Consider the following 18919-nt stretch of genomic DNA (forward strand, 5'->3'; position numbering starts at 1 on the left):
CTCGTTGAGTGCGGACGTTTCTTCTGCTTCAGCGCTTCGCGCCAAACCGCGTGTTCGGGCTGGCTGGCGTCCCCGCCGGTCGCGTTGGTCACCGCCGGTCTTCGCCTGCTGCTGCGCCGGGACTACCAGCCCGCAACACAGCACTCATGTTTCCCAACGTATTGCCAGATGGCGTCCATATCTCACGCAGCGCCTCTTCTATCGTCTTTAGACGACATTTGCAGCGAAGCACGCAGATACGCGGCCAATTTTTTGGTTTGATTAGCGTGATGATTTGAGCGAGGCCGACGCTTTTACGACGCTTGGGTCAAGGTCGCCACCTCGCGGTGTGTTAAGGCATTGACAATATTGCACTTCTATTGAAAACGCGCCGAGTGGGACAAACGTGTAACGCGTTGCAGGTGCTAATCGCGGAGGCCACAGTAATGATGAATTACTTTACTTTGCCACTCCCAGAAGGCAACACCAACCCGCCGACCGGGAGAGTGGTAGATATAAAAGGCGCGTTTGTAAACATTCTAGAGTCTGTGGCCGTGGCGCAGTGGGTAGCGCGCCCAGCATCTGTTGTTGCGGAGCGAGCGGTCGTGAGTTCGATGCCCGTTGAGGGAACTTTTTTTCTTTGCCATCTGATCACATTTTTGATGTACATTTTTTCGACGTCATTTCCGTGACGGAAATACGTCACTGAAGTCTTGGTGGACCCCGGCATAAAACACTTTCGTGTTAAAAGAGAAAGGGAAATAAAGATGGAAAGAGTGAGAAAGAAACAAATATAAATAAACAGACACAAAAAAGAAGAAAAGGGGAGCAAGCATAGCCATTTATAGTATAAAATTGCAAGAGGTGGGAAAGTGAGGTGAGAAGGTAAAAAAAGAAAGCCTAGGCAAACAACCACTAGCTCTGCTGTGACCCAGCTTTGCGCAACTTAGTACAAACTGCGCTAATTTTTTACGTTTGGCAAGAACACTCGGCAAGGCATCAGCAACCATTGTCACAAAAGGTCAGGAAGGCTTGTAATGAAATATCTGATTCAGACGCTCATGTACACATGAATGTTGCAAGTGTAGGAGCCCAACAGCGCAAAGGCAATGACTCATTGACCCGTTCGCTTGATGAAACAGGACCACATGCAGCGTTTTTCATCGAGCGTTTCGCATGGGCGCCCAACAGCTTCCGAAGGCTGCACAGCCGCACACAGCGTTCTCTTTCGCGTCTTTGGTTCTTGTTCTCTTGGTTTTACACTAAAGCCATGCACCTGTCACTTGTCCCGTTAATCGGGTTGGCAATCGCCGGGCGGATTCTAAGGGCTGGCGTCACGGCCCTCCGAAAACGCACCACGAAGCGCGGCCAATTTAGAGTTGGTCCTTTGGTGCGCCAGCGAACGCCGGTTGTGGTCCAAAGACCGAGTCAGAGCCGAGAGTCGATAACACAAACTAAAACGAAATATATTCTCAGTTAGGGCAATACAAATATCACAAACACGTGCACACTCGGCTGGTATCAGTTACAGCTTCACAATATAACTCAGATGGTGTTTACACAACGGGAGCTAAACAAACAAATCACACGCTACAAATGCAATCGCATGCATTACAACTATTCAAGGACAGTTAAAGTCCCGAACGTACAACGGCGTATCCAGTCCACAATTCTTGGACGGTAATCGAATGCTTCTCTTCTAGGAAACACTCACGCCAGCTCCAGCGTTGATCGTCATAGCTCAACCGTCGTCGTAACTTGTCACGGCTCACACGGCGTCGTCCTCCAATTCTTCCAGATCGACGATCGACTGACCGCACACCATCACAAACACGTCTTCTTTGGCTAACGGAGCCACACTCAGCGTAGCTTCACCATATCCCGGCCGACTGACTCACTCCTTCACTTCTTCTGGTCTGGACTGTCTGGTCGTCGTTTGCACGCTTTTATCCCTTCTCCCCCGGTTTCTAGAAGCGTCGGGAGGGTTCTTCGGCATGCAGTACAGCCAAGGGTAAGGATAGTTCGAGATTTCTCTCGCTGGTTCTACTCGCGGCGGCGTCGCTCGATGATGCGTCCCCCCTTCCTTCTAGAAACACCCAGGCTTTGCCGGGCGTTTGATCGGGTTGTCTGCGTCTGGCTCGAGTGGGTGAGGAGGATGCGGCGCGTCGGTGTCTTTTGATACTTGTTTTTTCGTCGTTCGCGCTTCTTGGGCGAGCGGCCCGCGCCGCTGCACCCCGCTGCCGTTTGAAAGCGGCCGCGCGCGCGCTCTATAACGCGCTGGTTTGTGACAGCACCTAACTGCTAAAGCATTCGTGTAAGCTGCCATGTCGCGTTACACCTGGGCCCTTAGCAATATTTCCAAGAGCACTATAAGGACGCAGGTGCGTGTGTATTGTTTGTTTTTTTGGTAATGTGGAAAGATACGACGTGCATGACAGCAGAGAGGTTATCCAGGAGTAGTTCTGGTTAGGTGCCCTGTATTGCTAGGAGGAGCAAGGGGATGGAAGCAGAAAGAGGGAAAAGCAAACAAACATAATAAACAGCGTACACAGGCACTCATGTGGTAGCGACGTTAACAGATGTCGTTTTCAAGGACCGTCTTATAAGGTATTGTATAGTATAGCGTGAAGCCTAGGTAAAGTCTGACAACCGCTCCGTCCCGGTATTCCTGATCCTGTTTGCATCGGACAACCTCGACTATGAAGAATTAATCCCAGCGGCAATTAATGAACGGCGCCGCACTCAAGGCAGAAGCTTCCTGCAAGGAGGATCGCTACCGCAGGGACTGCTACGCTGCGCTGAAGACCTTAGACACAAGGGCCGGACCGGAGTTGCCCTAACCGAAGACATTCCCGCTAAATGGCAGACACGTATAAGAGACGCAGGACTGACACAGCCGTCGAGAGTAACGAAGAAAGCACGCAAGAAGCAAAAGCCACTAAATCAGTATATCATGCTCCACGAGCACTACAGGCGCCCGTCCTACCACCAGGCGCATGCTATGGAACTGCTCCGGTAACAACGATCTCCGGTATTGAGACTGCATATAATAATAATAATTTCTTTATTTCCATCAACGATGAAGGAGACTGTGGGTAAAAGTTGCTTGAAACACAAGCAACTTTTACCAAGACTGCACGCACCCATCAAATAGCGGCAATCGAGCCGAAGGCTCCACATTCTCCCCATGAGAAGAGAGGAGAAGAGAAGAGAAATAGTAGAGAAGGAAAGGCAGGGAGGTTAACCAGTATAGGACAACCGCTTTGCTACCCTACACATGGGGACAGGGAGGGGGAGATTAAAGATGGAGAGGAAAGAGAGAGAGAAAGATAGAAAGATAGCACATGACACTGCACACACAGAATCAGTCGGTCACTCTTGCGTGGTACGCGACATTTCTGTCAAAGCCGCTTGTCCAAGTTCGTCTCTCTTAAAAACCTCAGCAGCGCCTTCGTCGCCTTCAGCTGTGATGACTTCTGTTGACGACACGCAAGAACTGTTTCAACAGACATTTGTATACTGTCAAGGCGCGCTAGAAAGGACGCCAGTGACTGTCTCTGAACATTATATACCGGACAGTCGCACAGGACGTGGTGTAGCGTCTCCTCGCAACGACAGGCATCGCAAAGAGCGTTGTCGGCCATTCCAATCCGAAAGGAATAGGACTTCGTAAGAGCTTGCATGTGAGGCGGGCACCTCGAGGCAGGTGATTGCGACATTTCCTACCGTTCCAGTGCGCACTCTAAAACAGGACAACCGTCCTGCAGATCGACCACTTACTTATTTAGTTGTTTTTAGTTTATTTATTTCCAAAAATCATGTATACGTATACATGTTTGAGGAATATATGGGAGTAAAAGCCGCTAGAAAGCTGCTTGACAAAGCTCCCATGATATCTCTTGTGTACATGACAGTGCAGAGCAGAAAACACAGAGTACATTGATCGGACAACGCATAATTGCAGTGTCATCAGGACAAGCAGGGATAAGCAGTATATTGCGGTGACGAAGTTATAGTACAACAGAAACGGCAGTGTTTCAAGCTATATTACATTGCATCGCGCAAGTATTTCTCGTATATTTTTAATATAATATATTTAGAGCATATTTTTGATAATAAATAGAGTGTATTTTTAATAGAGATTATATTTTGTTGCGTGATTTTAAACTTCGCACACAGCGGCGCGAAATCGCGGCCTTATTCCGAAGACACTGCTGGGTGTGTGTGCAAGCGAACTGTGTGCAATGACACAGGACTTATTCGTTCGCCTCCGCCACATACCACGCCAGCAGACACAACAGCGAGGTCGAAATTCCTCACGCAGCAGGCACACGGGCGACATCCGACTCTTGTGAACGGAGGCGCAGTGAGTGATATACAATTGATGCATCTCTGCAGGCGCGTCGACCCCGCTTACAAAAGCATTGCGCCGTTGGACGACTGATCCTACACGTGGCTTATTCGTACTTCTTTTATTACGATTACTGTGTTCACAGGGCACGCATCTGAGCATTTACATAAACATTTGCATTGGACTCAGTCCAAATGCGGTGCGTCGGCTCCGAAACATGAGACCCATGCTCGCCGAGCTATGAGCAAGCGGAGGCTTTGGTGGCAACATATCGCAGCAGGATTACACTCGGATAGGGGCGTTGCGTCATCACGGCGGCAGACGGTAGATGTTGCATCAAACAAATACTGCCGTCACAAGTTCTCTCTGCGTCTCAGACTGTGAAATTGTCCAGTTGCAGTGGGAGGTGTCCGATTTTATTTTATCGATTACATGGTTATGAGGAGTTGCCAGGGTATGGTGCTTGAACTGTGGGCACCAGCCTAGTTCAAGATCTTGAAATTATGCGTTTTTACGTGCTAAATCAACAAACTGTGCGTGAAGCGCGTGGAAGTGGGGTGCATGTAGTCTCTGTCGAAGTGCAGTCTCGGTGGCAGCTGCCTCCTCTGGGCGGTAGCACCGCCTGAGGCAAATATTTTACGTTCTGTGTAATTCTTCAAAGAAAGCTTGGTGGCACGCGTGGTGGTCTACGTGAGAGATAGCTTTGAGAGGTAACTGAACAATCATCTCTCACATAGGCCACCACGCGTGCCCGATTGATAGGTTGCTTCTTGCCTGGGCATGTATAGATAAGTTCTTTTTGTCTACCTTCTTTTCCACCCCTGTGCGCCTTTTTCAGTAGTTAGTCGGCGTTTGTGGTGTCTTTACTTCTCTCTTGTCTCCGTGTTTGCACGCCCTGTCTTTTAACATAAATTCCCTCCATGCGTGCTCCCACATGCATGAGCCAGCGATGACATTCAAGATGGTAGCAACCACGAAACCACCTCCGGCCCTCATGCACAGTGGATGTGTTTGAATGTCTTGCAACAGATCGCCAGCAAACAGCGTTCTTTTTATTTCTTTCTCTAGCTGCACATCTCGCCACGCTCCTCGCAGGCCTGGGAAGAAGGAGTGTTATTACCAGGGGCGTAGCCAGAAATTTTTTTCGGGGGGGGGGGGGGGGGTTCAACCATACTTTATGTATGTTCGTGCGTGTGTATGTATGTGTGCGTACATATATACGCAAGCAAAATTGAAAAATTTCGGGGGGGGGGGCGTTGAACCCCCCCCCCCCTTGGCTACGCCCCTGGTTATTACTAGTGCTGGCGAAGACCGTCAGCCGCGGGCTGCGGCGTAGTGCGCCTATTTCAAAACTTATACAAGGAAGGTAACGTTGCAGCCATCGGCGTTGCCAATTCTGCTATTACTTGTGTTGGGATAGCAATTATTCAGACACTAAGGACTCGCTCGCTCGCACCTTCGCCATTGATGTTTGTGTGACCTTAATCGATAGACATAGGCGTGCGCAGGGTTCCTCATCAAGAGGGGGGGGGGGGGTAGGTTTACCGTAGCGCCCCCTCCCCCTCCTACTAAGTACATTTATGGGGCAGATTTCGCCCCCCTCCCCTCTCACGTGGCTAGGAAGGGGCGGCCGCCACCCTTGCCCTTTCCCACCCTCCGTGCGCACGGATTTGTCGATAGAGCTTTTCTGAAGCCGTGGTAGAAGTGGGGAAGAGAATTTCTAACTCCTTTTTAAGAATGACAAGATCTTCATTCTCATGTTCATTAAGGCGTTACTGTGCAATACCTCATGCTGGTCTGGCACTGTATATTTTTGGTTCGTGTCAATTGCAGCAGAGACAATATTGACGTGCCCGAAGGCTTACAAGGATTTATGCATGGGTGTGGGGACAACCATGGGGAGCTCGACAGAGAGAGAGAGAAAGAGAGAGGTGATTCTTTAATGATTACTGGAAAGATTAGCCGCCTGCATGCTACTCAATATGTATAGGCATAATGAAGTATGATATCATGCACGCGATGTGCGACATACACGAAGTGCAACACACACTAACCAAACTAAAGTACTTCAATGAGGCCAGCGTATCTATGAAAGTTGAGAAGTGCCTACGGGTCGTGATATGCAAAGGCAGTCCATGGACCAAGAAAGGCAAGGAATCCCTCTAGAAAGAGCGTCGCCGAAAACGAGGGCGGTGATATTGGAAAGACGCATGAGCCTGGCTGTATAATTATTTTCTGCTCAGAACATACTTGTCCTCCTTGGATCTCGCAGTAACGATGGAATGAGCGCAAGCTCATTCCATCGTTAGCAACCCTTCATGCTGTCGGATGCAGAAATTGAGCGGCTCTTCAGAACGCAGAATTATCCGGTCTAACTTATGAGCAGTACCCGTCATCCACTTGTGGTTCGTTTTATCGCTTCGAATCATTATTTTTCTGAGAACAGACAGGCGTTAGAACGTACCATAAGAAAAACACAACTAAGATTTGTCTGCGACGTTGAATACATGCATGGGTGTTGGACGGGGGTTAGGGAGGCGGGGAGGTTATCTTCTTTGTCTGGGAGGCACGAGCGTACAAACAAAATAAATAAAAGGAACAAATATAATATTAAACATTTCAGCAACCCTTCTCCTGTCGGGAAAATGGGGGCAAGCGAAGCTTTTTGTGTGCATGCCTGACCCTCCCCCTGCTACTTCTCTTTCTTTCTTTCTTTCTTTCTTTCTTTCTTTCTTTCTTTCTTTCTTTCTTTCTTTCTTTCTTTCTTTCTTTCTTTCTTTCTTTCTTTCTTTCTTTCTTTCTTTCTTTCTTTCTTTCTTTCTTTCTTTCTTTCTTTCTTTCTTTCTTTCTTTCGATGGAGGCGAAAATGCTTGACGCCGGTCTACTTAAATTTAGGTGCACGTCAAAGAACTCCAGGTGGTGTAAATTTCCGGAGCCCTCCACTACGGCGTCCCTCATAATCATATCTTGGTTTTGGAACGTTAAAACCTAACAATTATTGTTTATTGAAAAAGCCCTCATATCCAGTACAAAATTGGTATCTAGCGAGAAAGCAGGCAGTAGCGGGTGACGCGCTTGGTCGCCTGCAGCTGCTTGCTCTCTGTGGCACAAGGTCGAATGCGATGCGTAGTGCTTGTCTGCGGAACAGTGACGATAACACGTGCATGTTTTGCGACATGCGACACACGCATATGCGCACATTCGCGCATCATATTCTCCTTGTGTCGCTAAGACGTATGTTCAAGATCTGGCGGATTAGTCGCAAGTGGGCAAAAAAAAAACAAACAAAAAAAACCCCCCCAGTGACACCTTCTAAGCGCTTTAGGTTTTGCAATCAGCGGGAGACGTTACTTGCGCACGGCTTACACTTACGCAGCAATCTGGCGCCTGGTAGGTAAGCAGAGCTTTGCTTTATAAGCGACTATTATGAGCTTCAAATGACAGTGCTAAACTACAGGGTTGAAAAAGGAGAAGAAACAACGGAAAAGCGCGTCGTGTCGTTTTTATTTCGTCCGTGCAAGAATTAGTAATAATTACTGGGGTTTTATGTGCCAACAACCCTGATACGGCTGAGGCACGCCATAGTGGTGAACTCCGGATTAATTTCGACCAGATCCTGGTCTTTAACGTGCGTCTAAACCTAAGTTACACGGGTGTTCTTGCATTTCGCCTCGTCTAAATGCAGGCTCCGTGGCCGGGGATCGAACCCGCGTCCTCGAGCTTACCACGTCCGTCTTATAGTTTGGTGCTGTAATTTCACGTCTAGATTACCAACGCGCCAAGCGTGTGCATGCAATTCTGTTCATGAGGAGCACAAATTGAGATAAGTCGATGTACTGACCCTTCCCCGGCCCCATCCGTAAGCTCTCTGCTCCTAACGTGGTTTTGCACGGCCTCCAGGATCGGAGACACTGCAAGCTTTCTCCATCTCACCTGGTTTTGCACTGCCTTCGTGAACGGCCCCACGTTTGACCAAGCGATGGTGTCATCGTGTGGCTTCAAGCTATGCGACGTCCCAACTTTGGCGTTATGTGACGTCGTGATGACGTCGTACGGTGACGTCATCCCGTGATGATTTTACAGCGAAAGCTGTTATGAGATCATTTCACCGGCCGTTTTTGGTGCCGTAGTTGTCCGCCGCCGCCGCCGCCGCCGCCGCCGCTGCCGCCGCCGCCGCCGCCGCCGCCGCCGCCGCCGCCGCCGGTGTCCGTAACCAGTATCGCTCGAAATAAGAAAAAAAACTAAATAAGAAAAAAATTCCAGGATGGAACGAGGTTCGAACCTGGGCCCTCTGCGTGGGAGCCCAGTATTCAACCTCTGAGCCATGCCGGTGCTTGAAACTGCTTTGCAAAAAGGTCCTATACAGGCTTCATGTCGGGAAGGAACCACATTAGCATATGCAATATAGCGTGGTAAAAGAGTAGAATAAGCACCAAGCGTCGCACAACGCGAATTCTGTAACCAGGCGTCACACAATGCCAATTGCGCAACGAGTAGGTTGTTGAATGCTTCCAACCCATTACAAAGAGCTCTTCCATAATTCTTCATCGTCATCACGCACAGCATCAACAAAGTGCGCATAATGCCTTACATGCGTTTAGCAGGTACCACGGCTGTCTGTAGAATGACGAAAAATGGCACAGTGCCTACTGCCCTACTTCTCAAAAATTACAATGATTTATAGCGTAGTGGGTTCCTCGCAAGTCCACTTCTGTTGGTTGCCAAGGAAGCCCATAAGGCTCCCATGATCCATTTCCTCAGGGTCTCAATAAAGTCAATTCTCTCTCTCGCTCGCTCTACGTTTCTCTGGTTAAAGTGTGTTATAAAGCGTGGTGGGACAGTTAAATAACGACCGGACGTCACACAATATGCATTACGTAACTAGTGGGTCGCTTAAAGCTTCCAACCCATTACAAAGGGCGCAACCATATTATTCATCGTCATCAACCGCCGCATCAACAAACTGCACATAATCGCTTACATATGGTACCTCGCTTCTCCGCAGAACAAGGAAAGTGTCGTGCTGGGTGCTTCCCAACTTCCCAAAAATTACGCTTACAAAGGCCTCTGCCATAATTTTTCAACGTCATCAGGCACAGCATCAACAAAGTGCGTATAATGCCTTACATGCGTTTAGCAGGTACCAACGCTCTCCGTAGAATGACGAAAAATGGCACAGTGCCTGCTGCCCTACTTCTCAAAAACTACAATGACTTATAGCGTAGTGGGTTCCTCGCAAGTGCACTTGTATTGGTTGCCAAGGAAGCCCATAAGCGCATGATCCATTTCCTCGGGGTCTCAGTAAAGTTATTCGCCACCCCCCCCCCCCCCCCGTCTCTCTCCCACGTCAACGTATGTTATACAGCATGACGGGAGAGGGAAATAGTGACCGGGCGTCACCCAATGCAAATTACATAACTGGTGAGCCTTTTAAAGATTCCAACCCATTACAAAGGGCTGAGCCATAATTCTTCATCGTCATCAGTCGTCGCGTCAACAAAGTGCACATAATGCCTTACAGACGTGTAGCTCGTGGCTCGCTTCTCCGCAGAATGACGAATAATGGCTTAGTAGGTGGTTCCCAACTTCACAAAATTGTGATTTATGGCGTAGTGGGTACCTTCCTAGTGTACTTGTATTGTAGCCCCAAGAGAGCTTAACGGGCTCTAGAAACGCCGCTCTTCCAGCTTTCGCTGTGACTGTGCTGCGGTTTCAGCGCAGGCCTGGCGTTTTTTTTTTTTGCGCCACTCGTGTTGACGCCGACGCCCAATTTTCGCGTTTGATGAGGCATCTAAGGCTCTCGCCTTGATAATGCCCACAAACAGTCATGCCTTGAGAAAAATCGTAAGAAAACGTTGACCATTTTTACTATTCTTGTAGATTTCACTTCATGAAGAAAATAAATGAAATGTTATTTGAAGCATAACTTAGTTTTAAAGTTCTAATTTCTACTAATTAATTACTCTGATTAAACGGGCAACCCACTGTAACTTCATTATATAACATGTTAAATATGCAGTAACTGCTTTTCCATGAAGCTTTGGCAGATTTATCTTTTTGTGGCATTACATTCAATGTAGCAAAATGGTACAGTGGGCATTACAGGTTAGATTAGGTTAGGTTCTGTCAACAGTTCTGACAATTGACGAACTTTGTGCGACGCCTTTCGCAGGAGGAGGACGAGGAAGAGGGCTCGTCTTCGAACGCCGAAGACGGGACGAGCGCGGAGTCCGCCCTGGCCGGCGGTGGCGTGACCTTCAAGCCGCAGCAGCACCGCAAACGCTGCTGCGACGACGACTTCTCGTCTCTGTCGACGCGGCTCCGCTGTCTGCTGGCCGCGGTCATCGTACTTCTCGTACTCACGGCGGTGTTCGTGCCGCTCTACTACTTCGTCTTCAGGGAGCACTTGGGCCCGCTCTGGAGAACCCTGTTCTGGACGCGCGCCACCGACGCGTCATCCGGCGGAGTGGAGACCACCGTTGGCGGGACTACGCTGGACGAGACGCTGGCGCCCTTTCAGACGACACCGGCGTGGAAGCCGCAGTGTCCCGAAGTGAGTGACGTCAAAGGCCGTGTGGGGCATTTGATTAAAAAAAATCTTCAACAGGGCTTGTTGCTGAGCTAGGCGGTTCATTACTTGAGCATTACTTGAGCAAAATCGTCCCCTTCCTTTTAGCGCCATACCTATTTTCCTCAAGAAAACATCTTCATTTACACAAAATCTTATAGCAAGTGGGTGGGCCGCCTAGTCCGGCAGTCCATTGGTTATCGCTAGCGCGTTTGCCCTCTCCACCAGCCATTACTGACCCTGAGTGTCCCTGCTGAGCAGAACGGCCTCCCGCTGTTCTTTCGAATGGGGTCAACATTGGAGTTGAATTGTAGTGTAAGAGAAAATGATGACCTCGTATACGCTCATTCGCTCTGCCATATCTTGCAAGATCAGGCGAAGGTTACACGTACACATTAATATGAGGTACACCTGATCACGAGCTAGAGAGTACAACCGCTGTAGCTAGAGTATAAACAACGCTGGCTTAAAAAAAAAAAAAAACCGCTGAAATTATCGTAATTCGGACGAACAAACTGAAATTGACGAATGATGAGACGAAAATCCAAAATTGGATTTTCGTCCAATTTTCGTCCAATTGGATTTTCGTCCAAGCGGTGCAGGGGCACGTTCAAAAGCACCGTTAGTTGCCTAACCAACCCAACTAATTTTAATCTCTCATTTGGGACGTCCATTTCTATAGGGAACCATGGGCGTCGGAAGGGGGGTGCAAAAGGGGCACTTGCCCCCCTCAAGCCGCACCAGCACTTGGCCCCACCCAAGCTATACACCAGGGCTCTCCCCCTCCCCCAGCCGCAATGCAACGCGGGTTTGCACCCCCCAACACAAAATCCTGCCGACACTCATGTAGGGAACTGAAGCTCAAGTTTGGGCGCCACGCTTGCGCGGCCGAGCAGTGCGTCACTGGGGGCAGACGATGCCCGCGAAGGCGGTTTGTCGCCGGATTTGGCAGCGGCAGCGGCAAGTACACATGCGCGCATGCGCTCCTCATTCGGCCCGAGCACTGCTAGTCAGCAATAGTTACATTGTGGCCACCACAGGTGCAATCCGAAAGCTCTGCGCATGCGCGGAAGCGGGAGCGGCACTGTTGTGGCCGTGGACATTCCCAGTTGCGATAAGAGCAGTGGCGCCGCTCGACGTTGCTTTGGAAGCCTATACAGGCTAAATATATTTTCGACATGAGCTGGAATGCCCCGTACATATTCACTGCCTATTTATTTCCCTTTGAATATCCACGTTTTTGCTGTTGGCCCCTATGCTTCAGTGAATTTACGGGAGCGAAGCTTCTTAGGCGAGAGTCTGAATTTATGCCAGCACCTTGACACACAGCCTACAGTTCATAATTGCATCCTGCGTATATATAAACACGTGTGGCTGACACAATTAGCCATGTGCGCAGGCTGAATGCTTTAGAAGCGAGTGAATTCAGGTCTTTAATATTTTGTTTTTAATAAACGGCCAGCGGTCTATTGGCACTGTTGGCGCAATGCGGTTCCGACAGGAAGGAACTATGGTTGAGGTGAACCTATAGCGTGAATCTGTCAGTTCTAGGAGGCCGACCATTTCAAAAATTTATGCCAGAGATGTTTAGTTACAACCGCTCGGCATGAACGAGCTCGTCCTACACTCCGTTTAACACATATACTATAGCGTGAGTACGGGACTGCTAAGTGCCTCCAGTTTATTATTCGCCCGTGCATTTAGTTTACGCCAGGGGGCGTGTTTTTTTTCCCTAGCGTTGATGTCTCTCCGTTACCCATGCACTTCACCGTGCTATCGACTCTTGTGCGCTTTACAAGTAGCGTGCGCACTAGAGTCCCTGTATACACAGAGCTACTCGTTCATAAGCTCTATTTGCCATTGGTCATTCGCCTTCGCTAGTAATATGTCAATCTTGATGTAAGCTAATCAATCGCCATATGATGCTAGCTAATCGATCATGATGCTAGCATGAAATTGACTGGATATATCCCTTAAAAACTGTTCTATGACCTAAAAGGCGTTTGTCAATAAGGGCCCCGATGCCTTGGCTTGAACGCTAGTGTGTTAGTAACGCTGATAAGTTAATGATAAAACGCTCCTGGTGGTGATTCGTAGTAGTTTCCTGCAAGATACATTTGAAGTATTGCTGCCCGTCGATCACGTGATGAGCGTCGACTCCTGTTTTCTTTTTGTTCATTTTCTTTTTGTCAATCAGGCACCGGTGCTGGAATGGAACCGTTTCGACTGCTTCCCGGAGAATCCCGACGTTGACCTGAGCACGTGCGAGGACCGTGGATGCTGCTGGGCTGTCACCAACGTCCGCAACGACAAGGACGGTCCTGCTGCCAGGGAACACTACAGGTCGGCATACACGAAAGGTGCATCGGCCGTCCGAGAGCGCGAGCAGTTTAGTTGGTTAGAAACTAATTGAGCCGGCTGATGTAGCGTAGTGGAATAGCACAGAACAAGGAACGCAAAGTACTTCCGAGTGTTGGTCTTTTATTACTCGCACCTGACGATGAGAGCGTGTGTCACTGTTGTTTCTGCAGCGTGCACTTTGTCTGAACGCTTTTTATCCTGCATTACACTCTAAGAAAAAAAAAGTTTGTGCTACTCATTTCGGCGAGTTCTGACTTGCCACGTATGACTCTCTTTGAAGAGACACGTTAATCCTCTTCTGAATCCCACGACTCTCCGACGTGAGTATCATGACCCCCAAAGAGATTCCAAGAGATTCCACGAGTTTCTTTAAAGAGAATCATATACGTGCCAAGTCAGGACTCACAAAAAATACTCAGAAGACCCTTTTAACGCGACAGCGTTAAAGAGCTCGTCTCGCAGAAATTCCGGCGTCGGCGTCGGTGTCGTTGGTTGTGAGCGAAAAATCATTTTGTCCGTGACCGAAAAATCGAGAAAGATGCAAATAAAACTCTTAGGGTTCGAGTGAGAATCGAACCCAGGCCGTGTTCGTGGCAAGCAGGTATCCTACCACTGAGCCAGAAAATTTTTTTTATTGCCTGTCTTAGGAGAGCCACACAATTTCTTTTTTTTCTTTAATGCATGGGAATAATGCCATCAAGTCTCGCCATCTATTACAACATAATTCATCGCTTTAGAATTACACTCACATGCACATATGCACAAGACACACATAATTTATTCCTTGGGCAGAGCCACACAATTTCTTGAAACTGCTTTCGAAAAAAAAAAAGAAACACTATATGAATGTCATGTAGTGGAAGGAGTGTCCTTAACGCATGTAATATTGCGTGGCAGAAGCGTAGAATCGCACCAGGCGTCAAAACATGTGAATTGCGCAACGAGTGGGTGTTTTAGAGGCCCACCCATTACAAAGCGTTCAGGCATATTTAATCATTATCATCATCAGCAAAAGCACCAACAAAGTGAACAGCAGCGTAGGATCACGTGTTGCCTTACGGATGCGTAGGGGGCCCTTCGGTGATTTGCAAAATGAAGAATTATGGCGTAGTGGGCACTTAACAACTGTACTTGCAGCATAGGCGTTCTAGGATACGTTGAAACGGCCAATGTTACGCGCACAGTCGTTCGTTTCCTTACGGCACGGTTGAGGGATGCACGGAGAACCGAAGCAGGCTATCAATTGAGAAGGCGATACGCACGGGGCCCGATTACGCTATCACGTTCTGCTCTTGAAGGCGAAGCTCGAGCGTCCTCCAAGTTCTTTCTCTTAGAGTGTACTTGAGCCACTTGTTCTATGTCGTCTTCGAATTCGTAATAAAAGCGAATGGCACTATGATCCTTTCGTTTTGTTTGCGGTGAGCACTTTTTGTATAGGGAGTACAGAATCGTAGCTTGCGTGAAACTGTTTCTTTCTTAAATCTGAATTTTTTTCCCGTGACTCCGATGGAGTTTTATTGTTTACAGCGCAACGTACAAAGTTTTTTTTTTTTTTATGAACGAAGAAACGGTCTAAGTTTCATGTGTCCCGGGTAGTGCAGATAATGTAGAACCATTAACGACAATGGTTTCTTCTGAAGTTTCACGAGACTTCGCCACAAACAGAAGCATACAATGTGTTTGATTTCGCAGCAAGATGATGCAATTGTCTTGGTACATTGAAAGCCTATTTTTCTTTCATATCATTGGTTGCGCAAAAGATATTTTCAACGCAAAATAGTGAGACCTGGGAATCACTTGTACATATTCATAACGATATGTGATAGCGGCGCATAGATACTTACCTTTGAGGAGAAAGAATTCCGCATTTCCACCATGTGTAGTTCATGGAGCAGTATGAGTCTATTTGGAGCTTCCTTGCTCTCCGTACGACGTTACTATTGCGTACGCGTTCTGAGCTCGCATTAAGATACAATTACCGCAGTAGAAAAAAAAAAAGAATGACTGCGCACCACCTGCCCAGTGATGTCTCTTGCAGTGAGAATTTATTAGCGTCTTGGCCTTGAAAACCGCCCAGGAACAAAAAAAAAATGCCCTCACTGGTGCAGTAAACAGTCCCATAGACTGTCTCTAGTCGAGTTGTACTGTAAATGGAAAAGACACGCAATCCATTAACTGTCCTGCGTTAGTTGCCGCGAAGGTAGCAACGAGCTGGCCGTCCTGGAAAGAATGAAGACGAAGCTTGTAAAAATGCAGCAGAAGCGTAAGGGTAGCGAAAATTACCGTTTTGATTTTGGTTTTATGTGCACGTTTAATGATACCCTCATTAGTCCCTTAAACTTGTAAGGGCGCGTCTATCGTCTTTGACAGAGGAATCGTGATGTGCTGTACTTAATTTTTTTCTCTCCGTCTTTCGATAGAGTGGCGAAGTGCAAACATCCACCCGCCTTTTTTATTTCTTGTTTCGTGAAGATTTAGGCGTATGCCGAACAAGAAGATGTTATAAAAATTTTAAGCACGATTCTTCTTGGTTCTTGCGTTTTTTTTGTTTTGTTTTACTGAGGTGTCACAGACTGAAGTCGTCAAAAAATGTGATTTGCTGGTCAGCAGTTTTTGTTTTTTCGTATAGCAAGTGTTACTCTTCACAAAATACCAGGAAGCGTGACTTCTTGTAATAACGCTGGTAGCGGCATCTTTCGACGATTCATATAAATATAATTCGTCATAGGCTTTTTTGTTCTTGTTAAAAAATAAAAAAAAATGCTTGTTACCAATTACGCCGCAGATCGACGCTTTACCCAACAGCTGAGTAACTACAGTGTGCTCAGTCACTGCAATGACGTCACTATATCCACCCTGGTTCAGTTCCGCGCCAAAAGATGGCGCCACCAACGCGGCGGCTCACATCTACGTCTATGATGCCGATCAGATCTATCGCAACCTTGATCGCACCTGCCACGCCGTTAGTATTCTAGCTACCGCTGATTTTCATTAACACATTCATTGACAAGTTAGGCAACTTAAAGACGACGGGCAACTCACCCCAATGCACTGCCTATTCGATGGGCTGTCGGGCACATTGACCGATAGGTGGGCAGTATATCTGCCAGCCTCGACGGGGCACGAGTTGTTCCATTCGGCGTTCATCTCCTTTTCCATTGGCGTGTCACCGTTACAGAACTTCAGCCTCCTGCGTAAGAGTGGACGTGTAAGAGAGGATATGCATTAAAGGGACACTAAAGAGCAAAACGATTTTTCTCGCATTAGTAAAGCAGTCTTCCACGATACCAAAAACACCACGCTTTCTGCGCGAAGACGCTTAATAAGCGAGAAAACGCGCAAAAAGAAAATACAGGTGGCGACGCCACCTTGGAATTCCCGCACCATTTGCCGTGACGTCACATATTTTTGACGGCGCCTGCTTGGGCCTACGTAGTTCCTAATCGGTTAAATCGAAGTACATTGTCCTCTGAGGAGGCCAGAAACTTGACATAACAAGTTTGTGGAAATTTCGTCGAGCCAGTGGCGCCAAAATACGTTGCTTGCGCTTGTCCGTGTGTCTCCTTTCTTCGTCCCCGTTTGTTTTCGCGCAAGTATTACAATGAATTCGTTCCAACTAGGCCGGCTAGCAGTTTTGCTCCAAAATACGTTAAATGCTCTTTGAAGTCTTTTACGTCGCGAATTACAAATTTCGGCGCGAAATTTAAAAATGACACTTTGAACTTTGTTTTCTCCTATAATAATAAACCTATGGTGGTGAAATAAACTACACAAGAGTTCTCTGAGCACACTTTATCAATCTAAACCAATTCATTGTTTCTCTTTATGTCCCTTTAAATAGTAGCTTGCGTTCGCCTGTGGGTTCTGCACTGGAAAATGCGCGTTATACCCGAAGCCCTCCGAATAATTAATCCTCATAATCTCATCAATGTAACAAATTTTAATTAAAGTCATTTGTGTGGCTGCCCCGTGAGACAGTATTCCTAGTTTTCAATCGTGCTTGAGTAAGAGAACTGGGAAAAATTGCGGGGTAAATGCGGTAAGCGCAGTGATGAGCTCACCTTGGCAGGACGGCATGAACACATTCCAGCGTCTTCCCACTTGGGGTAGAGATGGAAGGGAACAGGGCGGGATTAGTGCCGGATGTTTGGGAGAGCTTAAAGTGCATGCTGATCTGCATCACTTGCCCCACTTCGGCGTTTTTAATGACGATATCGGTCAATTGGAAGATTGTTTTCCCAGTACCTGAAACGACATACTGCCGGAATGGGCGTCGGCAGGGGGATGCAAAAAGGGCAACTGCCCCCCCCCCTCAAGCCACACCAGCATTCGCCCCGTCGAATTTACAACACCGAACCAACCCAAGCCGCAATGCAACACGGGATGGCATCCCCCGAGGCAAAATCCTGCCGACGGTTATGAGTGTCAGGAATGTAGAAAGAAGAGAAGCTACACAGACTTCGCAATCTATAGGCAATGAGCTTCGCATGCAATCCCTACGGTCACGGTCCACGCGACCAATCACATGACCGAACGAATGTAGCTTACAACGGGTACTGTTGGCCTTGTTTGCACATGCTTTAGGAACTGCGTAGATCGTGGTATCTACAGGAATCTTATTTTACATCAGGTATATTGTTAGAGTTGTTGAATGGGTGTTTTAAGGTACGCCACGCTTGAAATAGTTGCTATTCATATCTGGCCTTCCGGTGTGGAGTTATTTCATTCTACGAACCTCGAGATAATCAACGCTGGTATGAAAACTGCCTTGGACTCACTGCCTGTTGGTTTCGTTAGGTCGTGTATGACAAATTAACGAGACCCCGATTCATTCTCCTGATTTAGTTCGTTCCTTGTATCTGTGCGTTCATCGAAATGATAAAAGTGCAAGAAGCGTAAATTGGTGGCCCTTGTCGAAACGTTGGCTTCATTGAAATAGCTTTTTCGACAAATATATTAAACTTAATTATTTCTTGATTCTAAATTAAGTCCTCTTACCTGGACACCTCGTCATATCTGGATGCTGGACGGATCCGACCACCAGAGAGATCACACTCAGGAAAACGAAGCCAGCGATCACCGGCATCTTCATTTTTCGTCGGGGTTCTCAGATGATGGCACGCAATGTGTTGGCTTCCAATCGCAGAATCGCAGGGTTCAATGCGAACAAAGCTCGCTGACAAATATTGCCGCACCGCCGGGTTACCTCTTCTTTTATAGCTTTCAATTTCGCTGTCCGTTGCGCACCTTGCGTTATTTTTACGTGCGCACTTATTATGCTACTAACCCTTGCCTTAGAGCAGGGCAGCGACCTCTTCCGTATGCCATAACGACAATGCAAAATATGTACAATAAATAAATAAAGAAAAGGAATAGGCTCAGTCCCGGATGCCCCCTGAGCATAAAGTGGACGCTGCCTTCGTAGTCTGAACTTCCGATCTCTAGATTTATTAGCGAACCCTAGCGATTATTTTATAACAGTGTAGTCTCCTTTCTTTCCGGAACACAACATGTTTGTTTTCTCGAACCCGAGCGATTCAGCAGTAACTATTTTGGCGGGATTTTTACTGCAAGCTTCACTGATTTGTGGCGTATTTCAATCACCTCGATGTCTGACCTCAACCGATAAAAAGCGTGCTTTGAAACCCAATACCACCAAG

The 18919-nt window shown here is 47.6% G+C and overlaps 1 protein-coding gene across 1 annotated transcript in view; it reads left to right on the top strand.

Annotated features, from left to right (window-relative positions):
- The window catches only part of LOC119386194 (uncharacterized), a 102418-nt gene that overhangs the window by 31585 nt on the left and 51914 nt on the right, over positions 1 to 18919 (top strand). Inside the window, exons 2-3 of the mRNA XM_037653531.2 lie at positions 10503 to 10883; positions 13096 to 13291. Coding sequence (XP_037509459.1) covers positions 10503 to 10883; positions 13096 to 13291 — 577 coding nt within the window. The remainder of the gene's footprint in view (positions 1 to 10502; positions 10884 to 13095; positions 13292 to 18919) is intronic.

Source organism: Rhipicephalus sanguineus, chromosome 3 (genome assembly GCF_013339695.2).
Source record: "Rhipicephalus sanguineus isolate Rsan-2018 chromosome 3, BIME_Rsan_1.4, whole genome shotgun sequence".
Classification (NCBI taxonomy): domain Eukaryota; kingdom Metazoa; phylum Arthropoda; class Arachnida; order Ixodida; family Ixodidae; genus Rhipicephalus; species Rhipicephalus sanguineus.